This window comes from Podarcis filfolensis (genome assembly GCF_964270895.1).
Source record: "Podarcis filfolensis genome assembly, chromosome: 8".
Lineage (NCBI taxonomy): Eukaryota > Metazoa > Chordata > Lepidosauria > Squamata > Lacertidae > Podarcis > Podarcis filfolensis.
In genome coordinates this window covers 28897717-28910313 of record NC_139611.1, presented here as the reverse complement: position 1 = coordinate 28910313, position 12597 = coordinate 28897717, and the positions used below count along the sequence as shown (strand labels likewise).

General features: G+C 49.1%; 1 protein-coding gene across 1 annotated transcript in view; it reads right to left on the bottom strand.

Annotated features, from left to right (window-relative positions):
• The window catches only part of SLC7A10 (solute carrier family 7 member 10), a 50132-nt gene extending 45528 nt beyond the window's left edge, over positions 1-4604 (bottom strand). The window contains 1 exon segment of the mRNA XM_083629089.1: positions 4327-4604. Coding sequence (XP_083485215.1) covers positions 4327-4570 — 244 coding nt within the window. The 5' untranslated portion in view covers positions 4571-4604.
• Between the last annotated feature and the right edge of the window lie 7993 nt (positions 4605-12597).

Sequence of the window (12597 nt, the reverse complement as noted above, 5' to 3'; positions counted from 1 at the left end):
TTAAAAGCTTTTGGTCCTAATGGGAGCAAAAAAAGGACGTTTTAAGAAAAAGGGCGTTTTAAGGACGAGAGGATATACTAAAGACTCGGAGACTCGGCATACCCTGAACCACATCCAGCCACAGCTCAGCCTATGCAGTCCACAACAGTGGGCAATTCAGCTGTCAACCCATGTGAAGCAATCACATGACCCAGACCACACTCTCCTGGGTCTGCATGTTATAGGTAGGGTTCCCAAATGACCAAGGCCTGGACTGTTCCTGGGTCTCTTCTGCTTTTAACAGTATCGTATATCATCATCAGTGGATAATCTGAGAAATGAGACACTGGAACTTCTCACAGCACAGAGGGAGACACCAGCTTACTCCAGATGTTTCGTGGCATGTGAATGAACATTGTGTTCACACAACTCTCCCTTACACTCTCTGACATCTTTCCTTCCCAGTGTGTGGTGAACCATACTGTGCCACATATGACCCAAAAAAACTATTGTCTGCAGAAAACATGAGTTTCCCCACAAACCATGCGATGTCTGCTTTCGATGTATCAGAAAACAGAGCTTTTGCTGCCGACACAAGCCCTATGAGGGTTCAATTCAGAACACACCCACAGAACTTATGCATCCTCAAAGAGCAGGAAGGTATTGCCACAACAGAGAGCAAAACTTGCATAAAATTTCCATATACTCTGGAGCAGGGCCTTTTCGGTGGCAGCACCCCAGTTGTGCAGCTCCCTCGCCTTGGAGGCACAAGGGGCCACAGCACTGATAGGCTTCCAGCACACAGCAAAGACTCCTTTGGTCTCCTGAACTTTTAGAGGACACGTTTGGTTTAAATTCTACTTTCCCCCACCTTAGGCTCTGACCGAGCAGGAACGGTGGGCCCACCTTAATCACCCATCACTTTGCAAACTCCTTTCCAAACCAGCACTTAAGCTATATCCACCCTGGCAGCTTAAAACACAGCAAAGTCCTTTTCCCTCCCCCTGCCCTGCACTTCAAGTCTCCTTTGTGCACCAGAGACTCTTCCTTCGATGCACATTACCTGACTCCTTTCCCCATACCTGCAACAACCCCCACAAATTCCTATTCAAGGAAGCCATCATCTGCACATGCCCAACAACTGTCCAAATTGTGCGCACCTCAGCTTAACCACAGTGTGTGTTTTCAAATTGGACGGAAGCTGGTTTGAGGGGAAACAAAACCATCAGGAGTATTCCTCAAGACACTACAGATTGTCTATGGATTGTGGCTAGCACCCATGGGCCTTCAGCTTCATGCAGCAGCAGTGGGATTGTACTGGAGCCAGGGCAATGGTCCTGCATGCAAGTCTATATGGTTGGGGCATATATCCAGGGATGCCTGGGAGAGACTCCTTGCCCGAAACTCTGGAGAGCTGCTGCCAGCCAGTGTAGACAACACTGCACTAGATGGACCAACGGTCTTGACTCAGTGTAAGGCAGCTTCCTATTCCCCCTCGTTTCCTCTGAAAGAGCCCTATGAGGCAGGTTGGGCTGAGAGAGTGTGACTGGCCCTCAATGTCACCCAGTGAGCTTTGTGGCCTAGCAGGGCTCTGAGCATGGGTCTCTCCGGTCCTAATGCACGACTCTTCTCCATTACACCACACTGTCCTTGTTGCAAGCTCAGGAGGCTTGAGGCCATTGCAAGGAGTCTGGGATCAGAGGGTGGGGGGCTTGCTCCCTTCTCCACGCTCTGGGCCCAAACCCATAATGGACCAGCTTCATCTTGGATGCAGCTGCTCCTGGGTTGAAAACAAACCCACACAGACTGATCCCCATCCAGTCGGTGGCCACAGGTGGAAAAGACCAAGCTCAGTGGTTGAATTATGGAATCATAGCATTGTAGAGATGTAAGGGACCCTGAGGATCATCTAGTCCAACGGCCTGAAATACAGGAATCACAACTTATGCATCCCTGACTGATGGCCACCCGACCTCTATTCAAGAACCTGCAACGAAGGAGTTGTTCCACTGTCAAACAGCTCTTACTATCAGAAAGTTCTCCTTAAGATTTTGTTGCAGTCTCCTTTATCATCGTTTGAATCCATTCATGGTCCTACCCTCTGGAGCAGCAGAAAACAAGCTTGCTGCATCTTCCATGTGACAGCCCTTTGGATATTTGAAGACGGCTATCATGCCAACCTCTCTCTGCCTCTTCTTTTCCAGGCTAAATCTATCCCACATCCTCAACTGTCCCTCATAAGGCTTGGTTTCCAGACCCTTTTATCCTTTGCTCAGCGGGAAGAAGGTCCCTGGCCAGTGATGGGGAAAGAGAAAAGCCCGTGACTGAGACCCCGGAAAGTCACTGCCAGTCAGAGTGGACAATACTGTGCTGGAATCTTGTTAAAATGGAAAGGGGTCAAACCATCTCAAGAGGCAGGGACCCCCAAATTCAGCCCTCCAGATGTTTTGGGACTACAGTTTCCATCATTCCTGACCACTGGTCCTGGTAGCTAGGGATGATGGCAGTTGTAGTCCCAAAACATCTGGAGGGCTGAGTTTGGTGTTGAAATTTTGGGAGGCTAGATAATTGCAATGGAACGGTCTCAGGGGTGGGGGTGCATGTTTTTATTTATTATTATTATTACTTTGTTAAAATAAAAATAAAATTCACAAGGGGAAAAAACTGTACTGGAATCTGACTTGAGACAAAGCTGCTTCCGATGTCCAATGTTTGGCTTTGGACCTGAGCTTGCAGCTGGCTGAGAGGACTCACCAGAGAGCCTGGCATGGTGCCCCCAGAGCCCTTTGGACTGGGTCTCTCTTGGATCCCAGCACCTAGTGGACGAAGAATTGAGGGGGGGTGGGGAGAAAAGGGGGGGATGGACCTATCTCCTCCTCGTCCCATTCCTCAAAGGCCCCCACTTGCAAAGGAGCCAACTCCTAGGAGCCGAGGTCCCTCCTGCTTCCCACAATATAATATTTGAGGGGGCCAGGGGTCCCCCAAAGTTGATAGGCATTGTCATTCAAATGGGGTTTGTGTGTGCTACATCTTGTGATCAATTATGTGGGGCAAGTCACTCGGAAACTTACCTGCCCCCCCCCAATATTTTATCCAAGTTAGCACCCCTGCCCACTTCTCCAGTAGTATTGAGTTATATTAAAATGGGGGGATTTGAATAGATTTAAAATTATAAGCTGTGGTGTTTTGTTTTTAAATCTGTTTTGATACACATACTAGAAGAGAAGCCAGTTTGGGATCCTGGTGTATTTCTTGAAGTCCTGTCCTATCTTTTGGATGTGGTAGAGGGAGGTGCCTGGCATCTCAACAAAAGCAGCTGGATTTTCCTTTTTCTGGGACACCAAAGTTCCCACAAGGGCCAGCATCCCTCAGGGCCAAACCACAGGTTAAAGAGAATGCAAAAATTCAGGATTATTTTTATATTTTAAAAAGCAAATAGCTGGAGGTGTGTGGTAATTAATAGGATGAGGGCACACAATGAGGGAGGATTTAACCCTTTTCTTCCCTGCTGTGGTCCTGGGCTTGCGGGGGGGGGGGGGCGATATATACTGAATGTGGCATTTTCTTTTGGGATGGGATGGGGGATTTCTTCTTAATGCAGGTGGACCGGTAATGCACATTAGTAGGGCACACTTGCTCACAGGTGATAAAAGTGCCCAGGACAATGCACTTTGTCACTTGGACACTTTCAAAACCGGATCTCCAAAGAGGCAGTGTGGCATAGTAGTTAGAGTGTCTGACTTATTAAGGCCAAGGAGACATGGGTTCAAATCACGAGGAAGCTCACTCTTCCAAACTCAGCCTGAAGTCTTCTCCCTCCCTCTCAAACCATCTAGAAAGGGCTGTTGTAAGGACAGCATGGGGGGGCGGCAGAGAAACAGAAACGAGGAAGCCCCCTGAGCTTTTGGGAAGGCAAGCTGGACAAAAACCACGATCCATACGGACGGCAAAGCAGCGATTCACACGTGCCCACCAACAAAGTCCTTTGGTAGGCTACAGGTGCCACCGGCGTTTGCCGCGAAGCAGGTGCCCGGAATCCGCGGAAGCTTGGCACTGCCACCGACGTTACTCCAGGAAGCTCGGATCCGGTCCCCATTCCCACCCCACAACGCAGGAGAAAGCGAAGGGCAGGAGAGCACCCGATCCCTGCTTTGCAGGGCAGGATCCTCCGACTCCCCCCCCCCGCCAAACCCCCACTTTTTGAGCCAAGATAGATCTCAAGGTGGGGGGGCAGAGTTTCGAGGAGCCCCCGTCCCTCCCGCACAGACTTTCCTCGGAGTTTCTGCCCGACACCCCCTTCCCCGGAGGCGACCCCCTTCCTCCCTCTCCCCCCACCCCAACTCTGACCTATGATGATGGCACAGGCGCTGACCAGCCCGATCTCCTTCTTGAGCGCGACCTTCTCGGCGGCGCCGGCGGGGCTGCTCGGGGGGGCGGCGCCCTCCGCCCGGCTGCCGCTCCCTCCGCCGCCGCCCTGCTGGGGGGTCTTCCCGGGGGGCTGCGGCTGCTCCTGCCGGGCGGGAGGGGCCGGCTGCTGCTGCTGCGCCGCGATGCTCTTGCGGAGGCTCCGCTGCTGGTTCTCCCCGGCCATCGCCTCGCCTCCCCCGCCGCCGCCGCCGCCGGAGCCCTCCGCTCTGCTCTGCCGCCCAGCTACGGGGGAGGGGGCAACGGGGAGCGGGAGGGAGGGAGGGAGGGACGGAGGCGCATGCGCCGTGCGAGGAGAGGAGCCCGGGGCGCCCGAGGTGGCTCGGCCCGGGGATGGCGGGGGAGGTCGTGTTGTTTGTAACCCACCCACCCCCTCCGATTTCCAAGTCTGCGCGTCCAGTGAGAAAGAGAGAGAAAAGGATAGACGCGTGTAGACACATTCACACGCACACGCGGACCATGCAGGCGCGTCTGGGTGCAGAGACGCTTTTTTTGGGGGGGGGGCTGTACGAGCAGCAGGGGCAGGCGAAGGAGGTGGGGCGGGGGGCGCTCGGCTCCGCTTGGATCCCCTCCCTCCACCGGCCTCGGCATCCCTCGCCAGCCCGGGATCAGCCAGGCAAAGGGCTCCTAGGGAAGCGCCCAGGGAAGCCCCGCCAGGCGCTGCTGGACTCTGGCTCCCCTCAGCTCCAACCATTGGTCCTGCTGGCCTTGGGCTGCAGGAAGTTGGACTGGACTCGTGCCCGTTGGGCTTTTCCCTTGGCGGGGGTCACTTTCTATGTGTGTCTGTTTGCCATGCGGGTGTGCTTGGTTTCTCCTTTGCTGCCCCACCTGCAGCCCCAGGAACCTCCAGAAGGGAGTTGCCGCCACGGGCATTAGGGGGGTGTAGATTTTAATGAGCTAAATCGAGTGGAAGATTATGAGTCGGGAGAACGGTGTAGGAACTTGACAATTTCTCTTTCGGTTGCTATTTTGTTAATATTGTTGCATAGATTATAAATGCTGCGTTGATCGGTTAAACATATAATCATGTGCACTATTGCTTTAAACGGGATGCTTGGCTTATTTCTTTCTGTTGTTGCTTTGTCAACAGTGCTTTATAGCTTGCTATTGTTTGGCTGATGACTGTGGCAATCCATTCAGACTGGTGGGGTACAAATAAATTAATAATAATAATAATAATTCTATAGGACTCCTGGTGTATTTGTGATGTTCTATTATGTTCTAATGTTTCTGTTCTCGTTTGTAAGCCGCACTGGGATTCATTTGAATGGAAAGGGGCATAGAATCATATTGATCAAATCTCTCTCGCACGCACTCCTTGAGGAGCAAAATAAAAACCCTCAAAAGCTGATCTTGGGAGCTGTCGGAAAATGAGATTTTGTTTCATTAGAGAGACAAATCCCCGAGGAAAACCCACGCACGCGTCTTCTCTCGTGGCACCAAAAAAAGACCAACAAATGACACGCGTTTGTCGCTTGCTTCAAACCCACCTGAACCTTTATGATCCTCGGGTCCCTTCCAACTCTACCATTCTTTTATTCTATACAAAATAAAAAAATCCCTTCCAGTAGCATCTTAGAGACCAACTAAGTTTGTTATTGGTATGAGCTTTCGTGTGCATGCACACTTCTTCAGATACTGTTCTCCTTGTCCCGACTGGACGGGACTTGGCCGGAGCAACCTTCGCGCAAAGCAGTGCAGACGCTGGACGCGGTCCGGATTCGGCCTTAACCTCAGATAACCGGCTCACTTGCAGAGCGCGTCAGCCCTAGACCTTCCCCAGCACCTGCCCCCAAACCTCGCAGAGCCTTTTCTTGGGGGGCGCCTGCAGTTTGGGGGGATTTTTTAAAAAATGTCCCTGTGAATCAGGAGAGGTTGACTCGATAACTCACATTCTTCTGCATTGCTCCATACCAAAGTTTTTTCTTGAACCCTGCTAGGAAAAATTTCCCGGGACGATCACGGGGACAATTTGATGTTGTTCCCCTCCCTCTCTCTCTCTTTTTTTGAGGGGGTGGGGAGCTAAACATTGTGCTGCTTCCAGGGACGAATCTACTTGTCATTTTCCTTTCTGTGCCTGGAGTTCTGCAGCAGGAGACTGTCGCGAGTCATTTTATTGTTACGGGTCTCTCTGTTTGTTTTGTTTCGTTTGGTGTTATTTGATACTTATGCATTTGATTTATTTCATAAAATTTATACGCTGCTTGAGTGTAACCCCCCCCAACCCTCAAAAAACGGTTTGCAAAAGGAATAAACAATGAAATCAAATAAAGATTTACAACAATAGTTTAAAGCATACAAAAAGTTAAAATGCTAAAACAGGTTGAAATTCGCATCTACTTTCTAAGCGTCTGGGTAGGCATGTCTGAACACGAATGCTTTCAGCAGGGGCCAAAATATATCTGGGCAAAGTTTCTTTTTTGAATACTGGTCGTTGGATCTTAATTGATTGCTTGCTTGCTTGCTTGCTTGATTGAGAAACTTCTGCCATGATACGTTTGTTAGTCTTTTAAGCTGTCCTGAGACATTCTCTCTCTCTCTCTCTCTCCTTAGCTGCAAAGGACTTTTGTCACAAAAGAGCAAATTTCTCCTGGCAACCTTTAGCGCTAACATCCTGGGGGATGAGCGCACTCTTCTGCTACGGGTGAAAATCACAGCCCTATCCCAGGATGTCTGGTCCTACAGAGGCGAGGCCCACTGGGTGCAATGGCGCTGCCTTGCTTGGGCTGTGGACACCCGGCCGCTTCCTCGGCCTGCATAGCTGTCAACTTTTTTTAAGGGAATTTCCCTTAAAAAGGGGAAAACGTTGACAGCTATGTCGGCCTGCTGCCGGTACTTGAAGGCGAGTGCCCGCGAGGTTAGTCGCGATCCATGCAGATCCAGTGGCCGCTTGAGAAATTCTCCCCGTCTGACGCGCTTCCCCTCCAACCAGCTCCCCTCCAACTTGAAATCCGCCGGGCGCCGTCCCTTTGCGGAGGTGTGTCCGCTTGAGATGCGTCCCTTGCGCACGCGCAGACGACAGCTTTCTTGACACGGGAGTTTTCAGAAAACAAATCAGAGGGTGGACATTGCGGGAAGCCTTCCAAAAAAGTGGACTCAGCGAAGGGGAAAGGCGGCTTGGAATGGGGCAGACTGCTTTTTTGGTTAGCTTCTGGTTTTGCAAAGTTCAGTTTTGATAGGCAAGACTGTAAACTGAATCCAATATATTCCCCCTCCCCACCCCTCCTTGCCCCATTGCAACTGCCCACCCCTTGCCTCCCAGCTGGAATGGGGGAGCTTCAAAAGGCAGCTGAACAGGGAGCCCCAGGGAGGAGGAAGAGGAGGAAGGTCAGGGGGCTGGCACATGGTCTTGTCAGGATTGTCAATGGGGAGAAGGGCTTTGTGGAGAGAAAAAATATTGTCCCCACAGCCAGTTCTGGCTGAGTAGGCCCCCTACATTTGAAGCATCTCCAAAAAAAGAACCCTGGGAATTGTAGCTGGTTAAAGGTGCTATGAGGGGTGAACTACAGTTCTTAGGATTCCTTGAGAGAAGCAGCTTGCTTTAAATGGAGGGTGTATAAGAAATTATTAAAAATAAATAAATGTATCTGCTGCCACCGACTTGCCAAGAAGAAAGGGAGAAATGTCAGCCTCCCCTCCTAGCCTGCTGCTTTCCTGAATAAGCAACCTGCCCCTGTCCCCCTCCCATCTCTGCCAGCAGTAAATTCCTCTATTATTTGTAGAAAAATAAGCTCTTAAGGGGTTTAGCTTGATTACTAAGCAATGTTGGTAGGCAACCCAAAACAAGCTTTCATGTGGACTAGCAACAGGGTCGTGTTAAAGAGGAGGTTTAATTTATTTTTGCTGGCTTTTCCACAGCTGAGAAATAGTTTAGGATTTAATTGCTGATGCTGTTGCTGACTGGATTTGTGTTTTCTTATAATCTGTTTTAGATTATTGGGTTATTTTTAAAATTGTTTTATCTTTATTTTTTTACTGAGATTATGTACTGAGAGTGTGATTGTAAATTGTCTTGAGTAACTTGGAAAAAGACTTCAGGGGGATTCAACACTAGACGATGGTTTTTCTTGGGTGTCTGAATGGTACCCCCCCCCTCTAAACAGAAACGTTCGCAATAGCAACATCTCATTGTGGAACACCACTTTTCCCTCTACTTTTGATGGGCAGGTCTTCATGTGATGGACCAGGCAGTAACCCCCCCCCCAATAAAACCAAGTGGGAGATATTAGCAAGTTTGCAGAAGTACACACACACACACACACACACAAAATCTCGAAAAACCCTTCAAAAACCTTTAAGAATGTAAGAAGAGCCTTCTGGATTCTTTGGCGACTCTGCTTTCTACTTCTCTCCATTCAGAGTAACTGTCCATTTATTCCTAACCTTTGCTTCCTGCCACTTAACCAATTCCTGATCCACAAGAGGACCTCTTCTCTTATTCCTTGACTGTGAAGTTTAATCAGGAGTCTTTGCTGAGGTACTTTGTCAAAAACATTTTGGAACTTCAAGTACACCATGTCAGCTGGACCACCTCTTTCTATATGCTTGTTGACACTCTTCAAGAATTCTAATAGTTTTGTGAGGCAGGGCTTTCCTTTGCAGAAGCCGTGCTGACTCTGTTTCAGCAGGGCTTGTTCTTCTGTATGCTTGATTATTTTATCTTTAGCAATGCTTTCCACCAATTAGGGCTGAGAATGCTCTGGGGCCACATAATCCTGGCTGATTGGTCCATGACAGGTGTGTGTGTGTGTGTGTGTGTGTGTGTGTGTGTGTGTGGCAGAAGAACAGGACAGCTGAATGGAGCATCCTGGTGGGTGTCAGAACAGGAATCTTTTATTGCAGGACCAGATGGGCTGGATATATATAATAATAATAATAATCACCATCATCATAATAGCAAGCCATACTCAGAAACTGGGCACCATTAACATGCCTGCACCCCTCACAGCACACTGCCCCAACCCCTTTCTAAGCTGCACATCATCACAAAGGCAGCAAACTTAAATAAGAAGAGCCTCTGGATCAGGCGAATGGCTCATCTACTCCAGCATCCTGTTCTCACTGTGGCCAACTAGATGACTATGAGAAACCAGCAAGCAGGACTCAAGCACAAGAGCCCTCTCCCCTTCCTATGGTTTCCATCAGAAGCATTGCTGTCTCTGGAGGCAGAGCATAGCCATCATGGCTAGTAGCCACTTTGTGAATTGATCAAATCCTCTTTTAAAGCCGTCCAAACCATTTAAGCGTCAGACACTTATATACGACTGAATTCCCATGCAAAAAAGGAAAGCATTTTGACTTGACATCTACATGCAGAGAGTGCAGGTGTGGAAGGAGTTCCGAAGTTCAACATCACTGCATCAGGGTGGGCAAGTGTAGAAAACAGTTCTCTGTTTGATTAGCACCCTGGGCCAAGTGTGGTTTAAATAATGTAGGAAGTATATACACAAAGTATCAAATGTGGTGACAGTAATAAGAATGCAACAAAACAACAACACCACAAACTGGCTTATAAGTATAAAACAAAATTTACTAGAATAATAACTAGGATATAGACTTGTAGCCATTCAAGCAACAAACATACTAAGGTGCCATGTGCAAAACAAAGCCTGGAGATACTGTAAACATGGAGTGGATAAATGTACAACTGTATCTTAACAAATGGATTCAAGTTGCAAGATACAAGATTTCGACTAACTTTCTGATGGTGAGAGCTGTTTGACTGTGGAAGGGGCTCGCTCGGAAGGTGGTGGACCCGCCTTCCTTGGAGGTTTTTAAGCATCTGCCACGGATGCTTTAGTTGTGATTCCTGCATTGCATGGGGTTGGACTTGATGACCCTTGGGGTCCCTTCCAACTCAACAGTTCTATGATTCTAGGGCTTGGATTGGGCTGAACAGCCTCCCATCCTGCCTTTAGCAAGGCCACATGCTCAGTTAATATTTTAAATCATTTATTTTTTAAAAAGAAGAAGAAGGGGGAAAGGCCAGCATTCAGAAGGCAGAGAGAGAGAGAGAGAGAGAGAGAGCAGCTGCTCTCCAAAGTCAGCTCTCCAGAGCAACGACTTCCTCTGGGCAGCCAAGTCCAGGCAGCCTGTGTTCCCCTTGAATGACGAAATGTTAGTAAGCAAAAAAGCCAGAGTTCTTTGCCGAGAGGGGACAGCCCCATGGCAACTGAACAGAATGGTGGGGGCAGGGGGTTGGCCCAGGGGCTCCTTTCCCAAAAAGGCTGCTGGTGGTTGCTCTTTTGAGCCTGGCTTTCTTTCACGCGTTGAAATGTACAGAAATGCATATAATACATACATAAACGGCCTTTTGGGGGCCTGCTTGTTTAATTATTAAGTCGAGTCCCCTGTCGTTTGCTGTTTCTCAGCGACTAAGGACATCGGAAGGACTCTGCTGGGTTGCAGGAAGTTGCCTTTGTTCCAATCCAGGCCACGTCCATACTACCTACACAGACTGGCAGCAGCTCCCCGGGAGAGCAGGGCAGGTTCTCTCCCATTCCTAGATCAAGCCTCTGCATGCCAGGGCTAGTTGAGGCTGAGTCTGGGCCGGGAGCTGGAAGGAGACAGAGAGCCTGAATTTGCTCTCTGTGCTGAATCCAGTGCTACAGATTTGGGGACCCCCTGGAACTCTAATGGGGGAAGCAAGATCAGTTTGGGTGCCAGTACTGTGAGACCCTCCATCCTAGGCTCAGGTCATATATATGTGTGTGAATAAAACCAAATAGCCTCAAGACATCACAGTCTCCACTGCCCCTCATTCCAAGGAAGGCGAATGCTGGGTAAGTGCAGGAGTCTCTCGCTGCTTTGAGATTGGGGTGACACATAAGAATAATAAATGTGTCTTCTAAATATAGCCAATGGCTTCAGCCTTTCCTGATCCCCTTCTGCATCCCTGATCTGAAGCTCTTCTCCTATTCCTACATTTAGCTGTGGTGATTTTATGTTGCAAATCACTCTGAGACCTGCGGGTATTTTGTTGTCGTTTAGTCGTTTAGTCATTTCTGACTCTTCGTGACCCCATGGACCAGAGCACGCCAGGCACTCCTGTCTTCCACTGCCTCCCGCAGTTTGGTCAAACTCATGCTGGTAGCTTCGAGAACACTGTCCAACCATCTCGTCCTCTGTCATCCCCTTCTTGTGCTCTCAATCTTTCCCAACGTCAGGGTCTTTTCCAGGGAGTCTTCTCTTCTCATGAGGTGGCCAAAGTATTGGAGCCTCAGCTTCAGGATCTGTCCTTCCAGTGAGCACTCAGGGCTGATTTCCTTAAGAATGGATAGGTTTGATCTTCTTGCAGTCCATGGGACTCTCAAGAGTCTCATCCACTTGTGGGTGTAGGGCAGAATAATAATAATAATAATAATAATAATAATAATAATAATAATAATAATATTGCAATGGGTGGGACTTGATGACCCTTGAGTACCCCTTCCAGCCCTACAGTTCTGTGATCCTCTACTCAGACTGTTACAAAAGACAAACACATTCTTAGTCCCTTGTTTTCCCCCATCCTCCTCTTTTGCAGCCTTCTCCTACATCTTATTTTCTCATGTTTCTGTGTTGCTGTTTGTTTTCAAATGAAGGCGAAGGATAATGTAACACACGGCCCATAAATCTGAAGAAGGCCTGCTGGCGAATCTCGCTTCAAACCGAAAGATCTCTGGAAACCGCCAAGGTCAGGGTAGCGGGGCACAAGCCACGTGAGGCATCCTGGCCTGGCTCCCCCATCCCAATCGGACAAACTGCTACTCTGCTGCATGACTGTGTGGACCTGTGGCTCCTAGAGGGGACCTTGGATAGTGGATTATTTCCCCCTCGGCAGTTTGCTTTGCTGCTGTGCCATGTTTGAACTGCCCAACTTGGGCTTCTATGTTGCCTGCCAGAAGTTCTTCGACTCCAGCTCCCATCAGCCTCAGCCAGTGCACCCAATGCTCAGGGCTGATGGGATTTGTAGTCCAGCAACATCTGAGGACTGGGAGATCCCCAGCCCTGTTTCACGGCTTGCCATTTCCTCAGGATAATTATTATAATTGTTTGGATTTCTTAACTGCCCTTCAGCATAATTGACACCGGCTGCCAGTTAGCTACTGGGCTAAGTTTAAGGTCTGGTTTTAGTGCATAAAGCCCTATACAGCTTGGGGCTGGGGAACCTGAAATATCGCCTCACCTGTTATATATCCAGTTATATACCAC